The sequence below is a fragment of the Rana temporaria genome, chromosome 3, assembly GCF_905171775.1.
Source record: "Rana temporaria chromosome 3, aRanTem1.1, whole genome shotgun sequence".
In the NCBI taxonomy this organism is placed as follows: Eukaryota; Metazoa; Chordata; class Amphibia; order Anura; family Ranidae; genus Rana; species Rana temporaria.
The window spans coordinates 462,324,195-462,344,121 of record NC_053491.1 but is presented as its reverse complement, the minus strand read 5'-3'; the positions used below and the strand labels follow the sequence as shown (position 1 = coordinate 462,344,121).

The 19,927-nt window shown below is 46.8% G+C and overlaps 1 protein-coding gene across 3 annotated transcripts in view; it reads right to left on the bottom strand.

Annotated features, from left to right (window-relative positions):
* Positions 1-11,735: 11,735 nt before the first annotated feature.
* The window catches only part of KCNAB3 (potassium voltage-gated channel subfamily A regulatory beta subunit 3), a 171,399-nt gene continuing 163,207 nt past the window's right edge, over positions 11,736-19,927 (bottom strand). For all 3 annotated transcript variants that reach the window (XM_040346790.1, XM_040346791.1, XM_040346789.1), the window contains 4 exons: positions 18,432-18,526; positions 13,776-13,896; positions 13,605-13,693; positions 11,736-12,183 (listed from right to left, as the gene is read on the bottom strand). In XM_040346790.1, the coding sequence (XP_040202724.1) occupies positions 12,094-12,183; positions 13,605-13,693; positions 13,776-13,896; positions 18,432-18,526 (395 nt within the window). In that variant the 3' untranslated portion in view covers positions 11,736-12,093. The remainder of the gene's footprint in view (positions 12,184-13,604; positions 13,694-13,775; positions 13,897-18,431; positions 18,527-19,927) is intronic.

Sequence of the window (19,927 nt, the reverse complement as noted above, 5' to 3'; positions counted from 1 at the left end):
GAAGCAGTGGGGAAGCCACCGAGGAGGAGAAGCAGTGGGGAAGCCGCGGAGGTGGAGAAGCAGTGGGGAAGCCACCCAGGAGGAGAAGCAGTGGGGAAGACACCGAGGAGGAGAGGCAGTGGGGAAGACACCGAGGAGGAGAAGCAGTGGGGAAGACACCGAGGAGGAGAAGCAGTGGGGAAGACACCGAGGAGGAGAAGCAGTGGGGAAGACACCGAGGAGGAGAAGCAGTGGGGAAGACACCCAGGAAGCCGCAGAGGGGGAGAAACAGTGGGGGAGCCACCCAGGAAGCCGCAGAGGGGGAGAAGCAGTGGGGGAGCCACCCAGGAAGCCGCAGAGGGGGAGAAGCAGTGGGGGAGCCACCCAGGAAGCTGCAGAGGGGGAGAAGCAGTGGGGAAGACACCCAGGAAGCCGCAGAGGGGGAGAAGCAGTGGGGGAGCCACCCAGGAAGCCGCAGAGGGGGAGAAGCAGTGGGGGAGCCAGCCAGGAAGCCGCCGAGGTGGAGAAGCAGTGGGGAAGCCACCCAGGAAGCCGCGGAGGTGGAGAAGCAGTGGGGAAGCCACCCAGGAGGAGAAGCAGTGGGGAAGCCACCGAGGAGGAGAAGCAGTGGGGAAGCCGCGGAGGTGGAGAAGCAGTGGGGAAGCCACCCAGGAGGAGAAGCAGTGGGGAAGACACCGAGGAGGAGAAGCAGTGGGGAAGACACCGAGGAGGAGAAGCAGTGGGGAACACACCGAGGAGGAGAAGCAGTGGGGAAGACACCGAGGAGGAGAAGCAGTGGGGAACACACCGAGGAGGAGAAGCAGTGGGGAAGACACCGAGGAGGAGAAGCAGTGGGGAAGACACCCAGGAAGCCGCAGAGGGGGAGAAACAGTGGGGGAGCCACCCAGGAAGCCGCAGAGGGGGAGAAGCAGTGGGGGAGCCACCCAGGAAGCCGCAGAGGGGGAGAAGCAGTGGGGGAGCCACCCAGGAAGCTGCAGAGGGGGAGAAGCAGTGGGGGAGCTACCCAGGAAGTCGCAGAGGGGGAGAAGCAGTGGGGGAGCCACCCAGGAAGTCACAGAGGGGGAGAAGCAGTAGGGAAGCCACCCAGGAAGCCGCCGAAAAGAGAAGCAGTGGCAAAGCCACTCGGGAAGCTGCCAAGGAGGATAAGCAGTGGGGAAGCCCCCTGCAACCTAGATGCGTTGCGTGCGGGATGATCAGTCGATTGGGGGGGGGGGTGGCTGGAGGATTGTTTGCCGCCTCCCCAAAAAATTAAGCACCAGCCGCCACTGCTGGGAAGAATGTATTAGACATAAAGGGATCATTTCAGATTGGTTGGGCTGTGGTAGAAGCTCTTTTGACAATAAGTCTTCACTGCTAAGACAAGCTAAACAAATTCTTCAAAGCATTCTACAGATACTGTATAAAGCAAAGGGGGTGTGACTAGAGATTAGTCTAAAGACTTCTAGGCTGCAGATTTTACCTCAATAAACTCTCCATTGGGCCCCCCTCCCATCCTCGGGTCCCATAGCAGTCTTCTGGTCCGCTATGGCTATAGTTCTGCCACCGGTCATAGATCATTTATGTAGGAAGAAGAAGGATAGTTGGAGCAATATGCATCATTCTTCCTTCCCACATTCGAGTTGTGTTGCTACAACGGGGATTTTTGGACTGCTCTTTTTTTCATAAAAAAATGTTTTGTTTTTTTTGAGAGAGGAACCCCTTTATAACTCAGGTTTGCAGACCTTGACTGGGTTTGAACCCCCTCTGGGGGATTTGGTTCTCTAATGTCCAGGAGACGCTGAAATAATCAGTTTTGAAAGGACTGATCCTTGAAATTACATTATATTGTGAGAAGTATTGGGACACCTTCCTTTACTACATGCACATGAACTTTAATGTCACCCCAGTCTTAGTCCGTAGGGTTCAATATTGAGTTGGCCTGCCCTTTACAGCTATAACAGCTTCAACTCTTCTGGGAAGGCCGTCCACAAGGTTTAGGAGTGTGTCTATGGGAATGTTTGACCATTCTTCCAGAAGAGCATTTGTGAGGTCAGGCACTGATGTTGGACGAGAAGACATTCCCATAGACACACTCCTAAAGCTATTATTTGTGCTGGTTGTATGTTTTTCATTAATTTAAAAATACTGCATTTGGCCACTAGATGGGGCTAAGTATTATAGGAATTTTGTGTAACAGAACAAGCCCAGTTGAATGTGTCTAACTACTACTATATACACTCACTGGCCACTTTATTAGGTACACATGTTCAATTGCTTGATAACACAAATTGCTAATCAGCCAATCACATGGCAACAACTCAGTGCATTTAGGCATCTAGACATGGTGAAGACGACTTGTGAAGTTCAAACCGAGCATCAGAATGGTGAAGAAAGGGCATTTTAGTAACTTTGAACGTGGCATGGTTGTTGGTGGCAGACGGGCTGGTCTGAGTATTTCAAAAACTGCTGATCTACTGGGATTTTCACACACAACCGTCTCTTGGGTTTACAGAGATTGGTCAGAAAAAAAGAAAATATCCAGTGAGCAGCAGTTGTATGGACGAAAATGCCTTGTTGATGTCAGAGGAGAAAGGGGCGGACGTTCTGACGGTTCAAGATGATAAAAAGGCAACAGTAGCTCAAATAACCACTCGTTACAACCAAGCTATGCATAATACCATCTCTGAACGCACAACACATGAAGCAGATGGGCTACAGCAGCAGAAGACCGGGTGCCACTCCTGTCAGCTAAGAACATGAAACTGAGGCTACAATTCGCACAGGATCACCAAAATTGGATAATAGAAGATTAGAAAAACATTGCCTGGTTTGATGAGTCTGGATTTCAGCTGCAACATTCAGATGGTAGAGTCAGAATTTGGCGCAAACAACATGAAAGCATGGATCCATCCTGCCTTGTATCACCGGTTCAGGCTGGTGGTGGTGTAATGGGGATTTTTTATTGGCATCCTTTGGGCCCCTTAGTACCAGATGATCATCGTTTAAACACCATGGCCTACCTGAGAATTGTTGCAGGTAACAATTATGCTACCAGTAGTGATTTTAGGGGGGTTAGAGTATAGGTGCTCGGGGGTGCTCTTTGTTTTGGGTTAGAGAGAACTTGTTGTACTAGAAGTAGAATGAGGGGGCAGGTTTAAAGTTTGACCCCCTCCCCCCCAGCAAAATTCCTCTACCTTCCCAAAGTACCCCCTAGCACATACCCTTTAACCCCCCAAATCAAAGATCCCTTTCCCGGCTCCATCCCCCCCCCCCCCCCAATCCCATCCCGGCTCTACCCACCCCCCAATTTGATCCAGCTCCTACCACCTCTGATCCCATACCTGCTCATCCATCCCCCCTGATCCCATCCCGGCTCCATCCACCCCCCCCCCCCCCCCGATCTCATCCCAGCTCCATCCACCCCCCCTGATCCCATCCCGGCTCCATCCACCCCCCTGATCCCATCCCAGCTCCATCCATCCCCCTTATCCCATACCCGCTCATCCATCCCCCTGATTCCATCCATCACCCCCCCAATCCCAGCTCCATCCATCCCCCCAATCCCATTCCGGCTCCAATCATTCCTCCTAAACCCATACCTGCTCCATCCATCCCCCCTGATCCTATCCCCACTCCATCTATTCCCCCGATCCCATCCAGGCTCCATTCATTCCCCCCGATCCCATCCCAGCTCCACCCAGCCCCCGATCCCATACCTGCTCAAGCCCCCCCCCCCCCCGATCCCAATCCCATCCCGGCTCCATCCATCCTCTCGCTTCCATGCCGGCTCCATCCATCCCCCATCCCAGCGACATCCATTGTGATAGGTTAAGGAGAGGGAGCCGCACCGACGCACTAGCCTGCTTAGTGCCGGGGGGGGGGGGTGTGTGTGTGTTGGGGGGGGGGGGATGACACCATGTATCTCCACACAAGGTGGCACCAACTCTAGTGACTGTAGAGCACCTTTGGGATGCGATGTGTGATACTATCATGTCAATATGGACCAAGATCTCTGAGGAATGTTTCCAACACCTTGTTGAATCTATGCCACGAAGAATGAAGGCAGTTCTGTTGGCAAAAGGAGGTCCAACCCGGTACTAGCAAGGTGTACCTAATAAAGTGGCTGGTGAGTGTATATATATACCTGTATATCATGACCTGGACCAATGAGAACCCTCACAGACATATTGGCCATAAAAGTAAGCAAATCTTTTTTTTTTTTACAGTTTCCCTCATCACTTTCTACCTAAAATAAATCGTTCAATTTCTGGAGATAAAGACTCAATCATATAAACATTCTGCTTAATTGGCTTCCACCTTTATACAAGATATTCCTCCTAATTGCCTGAGGCTAATCATGCAAATGATCTGAAATCATCAGCATTCCGAGACTACAAAGAAGGTAGACGTACCTCGCCACTGTGTCTAGGGAAAGGGCTATAAAGCGGATTGTACAATTCCACTTCCTTACTAATTCATTGTTGCTTAGAACCTGACTCAAGGGGTTTCAAGGCCTGCGGCAAATTAAATTGGTTGAGCTAAAAAACTTTTAAATTTAAAAAATAAAATAAATTATAAGGGGCGTCCTATGTTCTTTCTAGGTCACTACCAGGCTTGCCAAATGAAGGTCACCAACTATTAACAAATGCAGATACATTTGCCACCTTTTTTTCCCAGAAAAAAATAACAATTTTATGGATTTCTTTCCTATTATTATTATTATTATTATTTGCGAAAGTTACATTTTTACCTGCAAGTCTGCTTAAAGAGACCCGGTCACCAGCTTTTGTGCTTTTCTCAAAATTGTTTGCTAAACACTCTGGGCCGGATTCACAAAGGAGTTACGATGGCGTATCTCCAGATACGCCATCGTAACTCCGAATGCGGGCCGTCGCAACTCGGCGCCTGATTCATAGAATCAGATACGCCTCACAGTTGCCTAGATACGAGCGGCGTAAGTCTCCTACGCCGTCGTATCTTAGGGTGCATATTTACGCTGGCCGCTAGGTGGCGCTTCCGTATATTTTCCGCGTAGAATATGCAAATTAGCTACATACGCCGATTCACAAACGTACGTGCGCCGGCGTATCAAGATACGTTGTTTACGTAAGACATACGCCGGCGTAAAGTTACCAATCATAAAGCAGGGGTAAGTCATGTTAGGTATGGACGTCGAAAACGTACGAACAGCGTCGTATTTTACGTCGTTTGCGTAAGTCATCCGTGAATGGGGCTGGGCGTAGGTTACGTTCACGACGACTAAGCATTGAGCGGGCGCAATTTACTTTGAAAATTCGACGTGATACTGAGCATGCGCGCGCATGCGCCGTTCGTAAAAAGCGTAATTTACGTGGGGTCATGATTCGTTTACATAAAACACGCCCACCTCTTCCTCATTTGATTTAGGCACGCTTACGCCGGCACATTTACGCTACGCCGCCGTAACTTAGGATGTAAGTGCTTTGTGAATACTGCACTTGCCTCTCTAAGTTGCGGCGGCGTAGCGTAAATACGATACGCTACGCCCGCTTAAAGTTACGCCGCCCTACGTGAATCTGGGCCACAGAATTTAAAATGCTAATGCCTATGAAAAATAGGTATAGGGCTGTGTCAAAGAGCCCCCACTCAAAATAAAAAATGAATACAAATAAAAAATTAAAATTGAATTAAATAATAATAATATCCATTTGGAGAGCTAATATAAAAAGTGAGATCTGAGAACACATTAAATTATATTAAAAATAAGCCTATTTAAAATTTCATTAAATAACAAAATAGTATACAATACCCTGGGGCCCTGGCAGATAACTTCAAAAATAATAAAAATAAAGGGGATATGGTGGCTAAAAATGATGAAAAAATATCAGTTTTATGATTTCTTTCTTATGAACAACATTTGCAAAATAAGTCCAATTTTTACCAGCAAAGTCTGCTTAAAGAGACCCAGTCACCAGCTTTTGTGTTTTTCTCACAAATTGTATGCAGAAAAATCAAGAATCTAAAATGCTTATATAAAAAATAGGTATAGTTCTGTGTCAAATGGCCACCAATCAACAGGAATAAAACAAACGAAATAAAAAATAAAAAAATTAAATAATAATAATAATAATAATATCCATTTGGAGAGCTAATATTATAAAAAGTAAGATCGGAGAACACATTAAATTATATTAAAAATAAGCCTATTTATAATCTCATTAAATAACAAAATAGTAAAAAAAATAATAATAATACCCTGGGGCCCTGGCAGATAACTTCAAAAATAATAAAAATCACAAATAAAGGGGATATGGTGCTAAGAATGATGAACAAATATCAGTTTTATGATTAAATGGGCCTTGCTAAACTATGCATCAAGCACAGGATGACTAATTACTGTGGATGCAACTATTTTAGTGTACCAACGTCCCGATAGTATGAAATGGGAATTAAACTGGACTAATAAAGTGGACTTTTGGCGGTACAAGTAGTTAATGTAAAAAATCTATAAATATTTTTTTGTAAAAAGCACATATGAAGAAAATTGTATACACAACTTCATAAAACAGTATAGTGTCAACATATGATCTCAGTATATATAACAAAAGATATTTCAAAAAGCTTATACTTATGCAGATACACTCATAACATGAGGACGTGTAGCATCAGAGGGTGTATATAAACGTTTAGTTCTTGAGACTGAGTTCAATATGCGTGGTAGTGGATCTTGCTTTTACTCGACATGTTTTGCGTACAAGACGCTTCATCAGGAGCATAAAGGTAGATGAATCGAGTTTCCGAAAAAACGCAACTCCAACCTTCGGTGGTGAAAGGTATGTACACAACCTTTACCTAGCCAGCCTCCTGGGCATAGGATAGGTATTTGTTGTATGTAGTGGTAAAGAGGTTAGTAATACTAACGGGCTATAAGACAGACTGTTGGTAAACAGTAGAATTGGACGAACGAAAGCCCCCTTCAATGATCCTCAGTATTCCCCTTAGTTTCGTAAAACTCCAAATTCCAGATTGATTGATTGATTGATTGATTGATTTTAATATTTCTTTACAGCGCCACATACACCCTGAAGGGTGTGTCTAAGCGCTGGAAGGAGGTCCGCTGGTCTATTCTGGACCAAAAAGCAATCCAAGAGAAAAGAAAAAAGACTTCGTAGACGAACTGATGGCTCGTGTACATAAAAGAAAGAGAAACCATATAAAATATCAACAATAAAAACAAACGGTAGCAAGGGGGTTTGGAGTGAGGGGGACATAGGGTGAGGGGAGGAGGGGCCAGGTCAGTTTAATAGGCGTGGTCATAATCAACTTGCCCCAAAGAGGAAGGTTTTCAGAGCCTTTCTGAAGGTAATAAGAACAGTGGACTTCCTCAAAGGCAACGGGAGAAGGTTCCAAAGCGAGGCGGCTCTGGCTCTGAAGGATCGGCCACCGAACGAAATCAACCTTACTAGAGGGATGACAGCAAAGTCCTGATCGGTCGATCTCAGTGCCCTGGGGGGGTGGTAATGTATGGCCATGTTATTAATGAACAGTGGGCCATGTTGTTTGAAGGCCCTGAACATAACACACAAAGCCTTGAATTCGATCCTCCTTGCGCATGGGAGCCAATGAAGTAGTCTGAGAACGGGTGATATATGGTCCCATCTTGAGGTCCCCGTAATCAACCTAGCTGCCTGGTTCTGCACCAGCTGCAGCTTGGAGAGCCATTTAATAGGGAGTCCAAGGTATACCACATTGCAAAAGTCAAGGCGTGAGATGACTAAGGCCTGTACTAGTGTATTTCTGTGTGTTTGGGAGAGCAGATGTTTTACCCGTCGCAGCATCCGAAGATAGTAAAGGGCATTCTTGGTACAGTTCCTCACCTGTGGAATCCATGAAAGTTTATTGTCAAATATGACACCCAGGTTTCTTACTTGGCTGGATGGAGTGGGGCACGGGCCCATTGATACGGGCCACTCTGCAAGCAGGTTTAAACTTTGTGTTGGACCTGTAAGAAGTACCTCAGTTTTGGATACGTTCAGGGCCAAACGATTGTCCTTCATCCATGTCTGGATAGATGAGAGGCAACAGGAAAGAAGGTGGGCTGCCGTGGGGTTAAGAGCATCACTGGCCACAATTTGTATGTCATCAGCGTATACCTGAGTGGCCAATCCCCATGAAGAGATGATATCTACCACGGGCCTCACATAGCAATTAAACAGCCACGGTGAAATTGCCGAGCCCTGAGGGACCCCGCAGAGAAGGGGCACCCTCGCTGACCTAAATGAGCCCAATATTACTTGGAATGTTCTGCCTGTCAGGAAATTGCGTATCCAAGTAAGGGGTAGGCCTGTAATATAGAACTCGTCCTGCAGCCGAGCCAGGAGGATCTTGTGGCTGACAGTATCGAAAGCCGCGGAGAGGTCAAGCAGTACCAAGGCCGCCGACCCCCCCGCGTCTCTCGACTCCAGCAGCCTTTCTCTAGTGGCCAGGATGGATAGCTCGATCCCTCTTTTGGGCCTAAACCCCGATTGAGCATCGTGAAAAAGATTTTGTAATTCACAATGTGCTTGAAGTTGCATAAGAGCCTCATGTTCCACCAGCTTAGCCAGAAAGCATAGTCCTGAAATGGGGCGGTAGTTGGACATAACTTTGGCATCCAGCGTGCTTTTTTTCAAAATTGGTGTGACCAGGGCATGTTTCCAGTTATCTGGAAACTCTCCAGTTGTCAAAGAGAGGTTAACCATGATCAGAATCTCATCGATGACTGTGTTGATGTTATCCTTAAGCAACCATGCTGGGCACGTGTCATCGGCATAATAAGAGGGTTTTAGATGTTTAATGGAGCTGAAGAGCTGAGATTTCGTTACTGGCTGAAAGGAGCAAAAGGGAATGATGTGATTGGGCCGGTCGATCTTAATAGTGAGGTTTGCTGAGGGAACAAGGACTGGGGGACCTAGGCCAGCTTGGATGTCACAAACTTTTTTGACAAAGGCCTCAAGTAGATTGTCACATAGAGCTTGAGAATGGACAATTTGTTGGGAGGCCAGTGGTGGATTAAACAGCTCCTTACTGATTTTAAATAGTTCCGCTTGGCTATTGGCCGCTAATTCGATGCGGGATGCTAGGGCTATTCTCTTATGCTTCCTTACTAACTGGAAGTAAGCACGGGCCTGTATTCTATAGAGGATTTTATTAGCCTTAGTTTTGTTTTTTTGCCATTTCCTTTCTAGCTTCCGGCAGTTATTTTTGAAGGTGGCTAATTTGGGGGTGTACCAACGATTGGATTTGTAAATTTTTGGCCTAAAGTTCGATTGGGTGAAGGGTGCCACTATGTCCAGCGTGGCCTTAAGTTTACCATCAAAAGCATTGAGTTTCTCATTTAATTGCTTGATGCTTTCCTCGAAGTCGTCAGGTAAAGCCTCATAGCTGTCTTTCTCAAGAGGGTTTGTGTAGGATTCGAGGTTCGAATAAGTATTGTGGAATAAATCAGGTGTGATTTTTTTCAAATTTCTGTACGGGAGGGAAGGTTGCATAAGGGCTCCTTTTGGTTTATCCGTGGTGTTTAGGGTAAGAATTTGAAATTGCACTAGGTAATGATCAGACCAGACCACTTGCTTGATTGTGGGAACGGTGGATTCTCCCACTACCGAGAATACTGCATCAAGCAGATGCCCCTTTTCATGTGTATGTTCCCTTACTATCTGTTGGAGGCCTAGGCTGTCCATGTCTGCTAAAATCTCTTGAGCTGATAGATCGAGAGGGTCCTCAAACCAAAGGTTGAAGTCACCCATGACAATTAATGAAGGGTATTTAGTAGCACAGTCGGTAATAAGGGTCATGAACTCGCTAATAAAGCGGGAATCATAGCCTGGGGAACAGAGGCAAAGAGCATGATGGAGGTCATGCATTAACGTCGCCCTCCTGTATACATGCATGACCTCCATCATGTTCTTTGCCTCTTTTCCCCTGACGATCTATATGGTGTATACCTAAGGTAACCTGAATTTTGGGAAGGGATTATTTTTTCCTTCTGCGCTGAGGTGGTTACCTCCCCTCTGACGCTTAGCTCTTAGGCAATCTGGCATTTGGAGTTTTACGAAACTAAGGGGAATCCTGAGGATCATTGAAGGGGGCTTTCTTTCGTCCAATTCTACTGTTTACCAACAGTCTGTCTTATAGCCCGTTAGTATTACTAACCTCTTTACCACTACATACAACGAATACCTATCCTATGCCCAGGTTGCTGGCTAGGTAAAAGTTGTATACATACATACCTTTCACCACCGAAGGTTGGAGTTGCGTTTTTTTGGAAACTCGATTCATCTACCTTTATGCTCCTGATGAAGCGTCTTGTACGCGAAACATGTCGAGAGTAAAAGCAAGATCCACTACCACGCATATTATTATTATTATTATTATTGAACTCAGTCTCAAGAACTAAGGGCCAGATTCACAGACGAGATACGACGGCACCTAGTAGTAGTCTCAAGGCTTTTGGATGTCTACACAAAGGGGATTTTACAGGCCAACCCCACGCATAAAATATATTAAATGCACATACAGTATAATCTTATAGGACGGCTGCGTTTGGAATGGTCAGGTGACAGGGCCTCTTTAAATATCAGCCTGGTGACAACCCTAAATGCAAAACAGACTAACCCAGAGCAACCAATAGCATTTCAGCTTTCATTACTTTCATGTAGTCAGAATAATGAACATTGATTGTTGAATGGGCTTGCCATGCTTTGCCCTATTATTGAGACCCATTGCTGTAATTAGGCGCAATTATGTATTCATACCCATCAATAACACAGTTTAATGGCAACCATTGAAATTTAATGCAGCTCCTGATGTTGTAGTTATGAACATGCATTTGGATGATCCATGTCCGATGGTGAGGTTCTTTTAGTTAAAGTTACAGGAAGGTCCACTTTATGTTGTACACATAGGGGTGAGGGATGTGCAACCACAGAAAACCGAGCGTGAAGGCAAGATGAGATGGCAATGACTTTATGCTGTTCCTGATAAGATGAATAGGAATTCCCTCCTCCTGCAGGGTGATACATACAGAAGGGGGTATGAGTCTGTCCTCCTCCTGCAGGGTGATACAGACAGAAGAGGGCTATGAGTCTGTCCTCCTGCATGGAAATACAGACAGAAGGGTTCTAGGAGTCTGTCTTCCTCCTGCAGGGTGATACAGACAGAAGGGAGAGATGAGTCTGTCCTCCTGCAGGGTGATACCGACAGAAGGGAGCTATGAGTCTGTCCTCCTCCTCCAGGGTGATACAGACAGAAGGGAGACATGAGTCTCCTCCTGCAGGGTGATACAGACAGAAGGAAAATATGAGTCTGTCCTCCTCCTGCAGGGTGATACAAACAGAAGGGAGATATGAGTCTGTCCTCCTTCTGCAGGGTGATACAGACAGAAGGGAGCTATGAGTCTGTCCTCCTCCTGCAGGGTGATACAGACAGAAGGGGGCTATGAGTCTGTGCTCCTGCAGGGTGATACAGACAGAAGGGGGTATGAGTCTGTCCTCCTCCTGCAGGGTGATACAGACAGAAGGGAGCTATGAGTCTGTCCTCCTGCAGGGTGATACAGACAGAAGGGAGCTATGACCAAATTTAGACCCCTATAAAAGGCTGTGAAAGGTGAATGGAGATAGGAACTCAGGCGCACAGATCTTACCACCAGAGTCCCATTGAGTTTTAAGCTTGAGGATAATTCAGCCCAGCTGTGTCAACCCAAAATTGAAATGTCACTGTGATTCAGAAAAGATCTATTGGTTTGGTTCTCTGTATTGGGGATGCCATAAAGCTACAATAAATGAGGACTTTTTGTTTGTCCTGCTCATGCTAAACCTTGACTGGTCACGTATGTCCTTTTCTCCGCTTCGCTAGAAACATCTTGAATCCTTTGCCCCTCCCCTTGCAGGGTGACATGAAGTAATGCATGTACTGACCCCAGAGAACTAAGCAGGCAGCTGATTTTCCTCCCCTTATTGCTGGTTAAATGTTCTCCCGCTCTCTCAGCACTGCCAGAGTGGGGGAACCATGCACGAGGTGAGCGTAATTTCATATGTCCTTTGTCCCCATGCCTTGGAGAACACACGGCGGTTCCAGGATGTGCCGAGGAGCTCCTCACGCACGAGAGTCTTTCTTTATGTTGGGCTTGTTGCCGAGAATCTGGTCAATCTCCGCTATGACCGGTGGCGTCAGATGGGCCAAGATCTGAAAAAAAAAATGATATACAAAGGAAAGATTTCGTCTTCAGTAATCATGTCAGGTGCTTTGGAATGGTAAACTAGGTCTAGGAAGTCTAAGTAAAGTGGAACTCTGGTCTTGCACCTTGACCTCAGGCCCAGTAGGGAGCTCTCTAGTCTTGCACCTTGACCTTAGCCCAGTAGGGAGCTCTCCAGTCTTGCACCTTGACCTCAGGCCCAGTAGGGAGCTCTCTAGTCTTGCACATTGACCTCAGGCCCAGTAGGGAGCTCTCTAGTCTTGCACCTTGACCTTAGCCCCAGTAGGGAGCTCTCCAGTCTTGCACCTTGACCTCAGCCCCATTAGGGAGCTCTCCAGTTTTGCACCTTGCCCTCAGCCCCAGTAGGGAGCTGTCTAATCTTGCACCTTAACCTCAGGCCTAGTAGGAAGCTTTCTAGTCTTGCACCTTGACCTCAGGCCCACTAGGGAGCTTTCTAGTCTTGCACCTTGACCTCAGGCCCAGTAGGGAGCTTTCTAGTCTTGCACCTTGACCTTAGCCCCAGTAGGGAGCTTTCTAGTCTTGCACCTTGACCTTAGCCCCAGTAGGGAGCTCTCCAGTCTTGCACCTTAACCTCAGCCCCAGTAGGGAGCTCTCTAGTCTTGCACCTTAACCTCAGGCCCAATAGGGAGCTCTCTAGTCTTGCACCTTGACCTCAGCCCCAGCAGGGAGCTCTCTAGTCTTGCACCTTGACCTCAGCCCCAGTAGGGAGCTCTCTAGTCTTGCACCTTGACCTCAGGCCCAGTAGGGAGCCCTCCAGTCTTGCACCTTGACCTCAGCCCCAGTAGGGAGCTCTCTAGTCTTGCACCTTGACCTTAGCCCCAGTAGGGAGCTCTCTAGTCTTGCACCTTGACCTCAGCCCCAGTAGGGAGCTCTCTAGTCTTGCACCTTGACCTCAGGCCCAGTAGGGAGCCCTCTAGTATTGCCCCTTGACCTCAGCCCAAGTAGGGAGCTCTCTAGTCTTGCACCTTGACCTTAGCCCCAGTAGGGAGCTCTCTAGTCTTGCACCTTGACCTCAGGCCCAGTAGGAAGCTCTCTAGTCTTGCACCTTGACCTCAGGCCCAGTAGGAAGCTTTCTAGTCTTGCACCTTGACCTCAGGCCCAGTAGGGAGCTTTCTAGTCTTGCACCTTGACCTCAGGCCCAGTAGGGAGCTTTCTAGTCTTGCACCTTGACCTCAGGCCCAGTAGGGAGCTTTCTATTCTTGCACCTTGACCTCAGCCCAGTAGGGAGCTCTCCAGTCAGTGCTGAGGGTGGCAGAATTGCGTTTCCCAGCATTCCCGCTGAAAAAAAAAAGCCCTGCACAAATGTATCGCCTAATCAATGGCCCCATGGCAGAAATGTAAGAACTGCACTTGTCCATGGGGGTGTGCAGGTGTACACCATTAAGCTTACCTGAATGGATCCCAGATTTTCCATTAACTGGTCACTATTGGAGACACCCAGCAGCACAGAACTGACTCCCTCGCTGCGCAGGCACCATGCTGGTAAAACAGAGAGCCCAGTCATGACATATAACAGACAGCACAAGGAGTAGAAGGTGAACCTAGAGGACCCTCTCCTTACCAATAGCCAGCTGGGTGACTGTGCAGTTCAGACGCTCGGCGATGGGATGAAGTTCTTTTACCTTGGAGTGCTGCTTCTTGCCTTCCTCACTCCCTGCCTTTTCCTTCAGCCAGTGATACCCCTAAACAACGAAAACACATCAATACCCCGGCTGGTACAATAGATGAAAGGAGCATGCACTACTGCACTCAAACAGGGCTCCGGGATCATCCACAACCTAGGCAGGAGCCCAGGGCCCAGAAGATATCCAGGAAGTGTGTTAGGACTATGAAACACCTCCCCCTCTGTTCTTCTCCTGGGTGATAGGTGTTCTGTTAGACATGTGCAATCAGCTTCATTCCGAAATTCGTTTAACTAATTTGGACAAATTTGTTCATTCGGAAATATCCAAATGAACGAAAACCTGTTTAACTAATATTTCCGAATATTCGAAAAGTCGTAAAATCGGAAATTCAAAAATCCTGAAATTTCGAAAATCCGGAAATTCGTAAAATCGGAAATTCGAAATCCAAATTCAAAAAAATTTTAAAATCTGAAAATTCTAAAATAAGAATGAAGATCAAAAGAAAGAAAATCCGAAAATAAGAATGAAAATCCAAAAATTCGAAAACACGAAAATGTTTTAATCTGAAATATCTAACTAATAACTTAACTTACTATTAAATTATAGGTATTGGAATTTCCTTTTAAATTTGGCTGTTAGTAAACGTAACGAATACTAATTTATCCGAAGTTACAAATTATGCGAATGACAAATTCCAACTTATAGAATGGAACATAACGTTTAAAATTTTTTTTTTAAAGTTATTATTAGTTAGTTAGCTATTATTTGGTATTTTCGGATTTTCAAACTTTATTTTTAATGCGGAAATTCGAAAATCCGAAAAAACTAAAGTTTGAAAATCCGAAAATACCAAATAATAGCTAACTAACTAATAATAACTTTAAAATGTTTTTTTTAATGCGTTATGTTCCATTCTATAAGTTGGAATTCGTCATTCGCATTCGAATTTACGAATTTTCGTTTTTTAGAGTTTCCAGATTTTCTGATTTTCGAATTCACGATTTTTTCGAATTTACAAATTTAGTTTAGTCAGGTATCTTTTGTACTTTTAACCACTTCAGTACCCAGCCATAGTAATATGACCTCCACAGATGGCATCTACCATCCTGGATGGTCGTCACATGACGGCCTGGGCTTTGTGGGGGGATATCTGAATGATGCCTGCAGCTAGAGGAATGATGATTTATACATATAGGAAAGAAGTGCCAGAATAGTCCCGGTATGGAAGTGGTATAAAAGTTCTGTATTGAAGGGGTTAAAGTGGGCCAGATTCTCGTAGAACTGCGGCGGCGTAACGTATCTCCTTTACGTTACACCGCCGCAATTTTTTTTTTTTTTTTTTTTTTTTTTTTTATTATTTTTTTTTTTTTTTTTAAAGTGTATTTTTGTGCGTGTACTCGAGAGAGGAGCCAGACTGCAGGAGTTGGGAGTAGGCAGGCCTCCCCCAGAGGCAATCTGCCACCTTTCTCCATGCCCCGGGTGGCAATGGCGGGTGTGTGAGGGGGTCCTCCCACACAGCCCGCCCTACCTGCTCCGCTTTGAAGCCCAACGGGGCAGAGGGACTCCCTATAAGGGAGTGAGAGGATTAGCCCGCTCAACCAGCCCCATTAGTCCTTCGCCTCTCTTTTAGAGACCGCGTGGTCAATGTGAGTGTGTTAACCCAAATTAGAGTGCGTGTGTAGGTGTGGTGGTTTTTGTGGGAGGGGGGTGGGCGTACTAAGCACAGGCTTACCTTGCATAGCACACCCACCGGGAGCCGGGCTGAGACCACCAAACTCAATTCACATGAAGCCGAGACCGGGATCCGAACCTCTAGCTGCAGAGGTGAATGGCTTGTCAGCGCAGTGCCAATCGCGTTGAGCCACCACAGCTCTCACCGCCGCAATTTTTACAGCAAGTGCTTGATTCACAAAGCACTTGCCTGTAAGCTTGCGGCGGCGTAGCGTAAAGTCCACCGGCGCAAGCCCGCCTAATTCAAATGATCCAGGTAGGGGGCGTAAATCATTTAAATTAGGCGCGTTCCCGTGCCGATCGTACTGCGCATGCTCCGTCTCGAAATTTCCCGCCGTGCATTGCGCGAAATTACGTCGCAAGTACGTCATTGGTTTCGACGTTAACGTAAATGGCGTCCAGCGCCATTCACGGACGACTTACGCAAACGACGTAAAATTTTCAAATTGCGACGCGGGAACGACGGCCATACTTAACATTGGATACGCCACCTAGGGGGCATGTTTATCTTTACGCCGCGTATTTCTTATGGAAACGACGTAAATTCACTACGACGGGCAAGCATACGTTCGTGAATCGGCGTAACTAGTCATTTGCATATTCTACGCCGACCGCAATGGAAGCGCCGCCTAGCGGTCAGCGTAGATATTGCACCCTAAGATACGACGGCGCAGGCTGTCGTATCTTAGGCATGTTTAAGTGTATCTCAGTTTGAGAATACACGTAAACATACGACGGCCTTAGATTCGGACTTACGTCGGAGTATCTGCTGATACGCCGGCGTAATTCTATGTGAATCTAGCCCAATGTCACTAAACCACATCATATAAAAACTATGAATAAATGGTGTATTACATGCTGTTCATACTCACTCAGTCACTATGAGATTCATTTTCTGTATTCTGCAAAAAAACCTGGTTGATCCTGCTGCTCTCTATCTCCCCCTTCTGTCCATGTCCCCAATTCAGCTAGAGATTTTGCAGAGCAGTGTTGGCAACTCTGCACATGCTCAGTTTTCAGTGAGTTTCTATGCTGAGCATTTCCACCCTATCACATCTGAGCTGCCCATGTGACAATAGAGTCACACATGTGGGCGTTTACACAGTGGTAAATGACAGGCAACCCGCCCCCCCCCCCTCTTTCTTACTCCATGCCCACTAACCAGCTAAACCAATGGGGGTGAGATATTTCATGTAGATTAACCAAATAAAAACCGCAGAGATAATCAAATACAACCAAAAGAAAGCTCTATTTGTGGGAAAAGAAGGACATTGGCCCAGATTCTCAATGGCGTTACGACGGCGCAACACCATTTGCGCCGTCGTAAGTCCTAATCTGGCCCCGGGTATCTATGCGACTGATTCTTAGAATCAGTTACGCATAGATACCCATTAGATCTGACAGACTCAAGGCTATTACGCTGTCAGATCTTAAATGCGAATTTTTTTCCCACCGCTAGGTGTCGCATTGTCGTTTTCCCCGTCGTCTATGCAAATTAGGTAATTACGCGAGATTCCCGAACATAAGCGCGGTCGACGCTGAGAATTTACGACGTTTCCGTAGCTTAAGCGACGCGTAAAGTTGCCCCTGCTATTATGAGGGGCAACCAATGTTAAGTATGGCCGTCGTTCCCGCATCGAAATTTAAAAAAATTACGTTGTTTGCGTAAGACGTCCGTGAATGGCGCTGGACGCCATTTACGTTAACGTCTAAGCAAATGACGTCGGGGCGACGTCATTTAGCGCAATGCACGTCGGGTAATTTACCCGATGGAGCATGCGCAGTACGCTCGGCGCGGGAGCGCGACTAATTTAGATGGTGCCCGCCCCATTTGAATTGGGCGGGCTTGCGCCAAGCGCTTTTACGATACACCGCCGCAAGTTTACAGGTAAGTGTTCTGAGAATCAGGCACTAACGCTGTAAACCTGCGGCGGTGTAATGTAAATCACATACGTTACGCTGCCCAGGAGCAACGTAATTGTATGAGAATCTGGGCCATAGAATTTATTTGGGTACAGCGTCACACGACCACAGAATTGACAGTTAAAATAACGCAGTGCCATATCGAAAAAAAAAAGGCCTGGTCATGAAGGGGGGTAAATCCTTGTGGGGCTGAAGTGGTTAATGGAGGCTTCACCTCCCTCTCATTGTAAGACACAGGCTGGATGGAAGTGACAAGACACTGTGACTGGCTGAAATACGCCGCACACTATTTTAGAAGAGAGTGGGAACACCAGTGGCCGGGCACCCTAGGCAGCAGTGCGCCCTAGGCAGCTCCCTAGTTTGCCTAGTAGTAGCACCGTCCCTGGGTGTGTCTCTTCCATCCAATAAGCTCACCTCACTGGACTCTACAGAGTGTAACTCTCCGCCCCCTTTTTTCCAATAACTCACACAAGCTTTATAAATTCTGAGAGAAGGCAGCAGATAAACAGGTACAACTTATGTAGCAGGATGTGTTTCATCTCTGTGTATCACCAGAGGCCAGTCACTTCACTGGGTATATGGAAGGGTTTTCAACAACTTTAATTTTGGACCCAGTGATATTATCAGCTCTGTACTTCACTATGCAATGCAGGTAGATCATGGCTGGTGGGAGGGGTCAGCAGGGTGCTATATATAGTTTCTTGAAAAAAGTCTGGGTGTCAGGAAAACGTATCTGTTGGGACTCATTCTGAAGAGGAATGAAGCAGCAGACAGAAATGACACTTAGTGCTCTGGATGGAGACAAGTACACACTATAGAGGGATATGCTTTGTTCATATTTCATGCCTGAGGTCTGCAGCCACTTGAATTGTCCCTTCTGTGGCTTGTCTGCTTATATAGTGCAGAAGATGTGATCATTGATGTTCATACAAAGTTACCTTGCATGAAGCTCTGGATTTTTCAGGGATGCTGTCGACATATTTTCCGGTGATCATACCGCAGGCCAGCGGAGACCACGTCATGGAGCCCACGCCTGGAAGAGAAGATTATAATATGAGGCCTCATCTTTGTTTGCCTATCTCTTCTATATCACACACAGTATGTTATCTACTTACCTAGTCCATTCCTCCAGTGGCAGTCCGTCCATTAGGGGGCGCACGGGTGCGTCTGGCCCCTGATCTACATACAGGGCGCCGGACCATGGATTCCAATGGCTTGGGTGTTTTTTTTAAGCACATGATTAGAGCCAATGGGCCAGATTCACATAGGTTAGCGGATCTTTAGATCCGCGTAACCTATGTGATTTAAGATCCGCCGCTGCAAGTTTTTGAGGCAAGTGGGTAATTCACAAAGCACTTACCTCAAAACTTGCGGCGCCGTATCGTAAATCCCCCGGCGGAATTAAAATTCCGCGGCTAGGGGGAGTGTACTATTCAAATCAGGCGCGTCCCCACGCCGATCGAATAGCGCATGCGCCGTCCGGAAATTTTCCCAGCGTGCATTGCTCCAAATGACGTCGCAAGGACGTCATTGGTTTAGACGTTTATGTAAATTACGTCCATCCGTATTCGCGAACGACTTACGCAAACGACGTAAAAAATTCACATTTTGTCGCGGGAACGACGGTCATACTTAACATTGGCTGCGCCTCATAGACCCAGGTGTAACTATACGCCGGAAAAACCCGAAACGCAAACGACGTAAAAAAAAAGCGGTCGTTCGTTTCAGAATCGGCGTAAATGCTCATTAGCATATTCAGCGCGTAAAAGACACGGAAGCGCCACCTAGCGGCCAGCCTGAAAATGCAGCCTAAGATACGACGGTGTAAGACACTTACACCTGTCGGATCTTAGGCATATCTATGCGTAACCTGATTCTATGAATCAGTCGCATAGATACGACGGCTGGACTCAGAGATTCGACAGCGTATCAGGAGATACGCCGTCGTATCTCCTATCTGAATCCGGGCCAGAGTCTCTAATAGGCTTAAAAAAAGGGTGGGCTCGGGGGCGCAGATCACTGCGCTCTGAGCCCACCCAGTTGTGCGAGAATTGCAAATGAATATTCGCTATTCTCACAGCAATCCTCCTCCCGACCAATCAGGAAGCGGATCATGAGACCCGTCACCCGATTGGCTAAAAGGACAGGCAATCCTATTGGATGCCCAGTGCCTAGGAGGAGGAGAGAGGAGACGTGTTGGTGGAAAGGACACAGGAGCCGCTCGGGGATCAGAGTGCCTCCGGTCGCTCGGGGTGGAGGGGCTTGATTAAGCACTGATTAAGCACTGATCCAGTGTGAAACGCGTAGGCTGTTTTCCCTATTTTTGCTGCCTTTTGTAGTGCATTTTACCATTGATTTTACAATAAAGACAACTCAAGCGTTTTTTTGGAGTGCGGCTGTCCATTCTTCCGAAGTTTTCACCATTTGCCTTGTG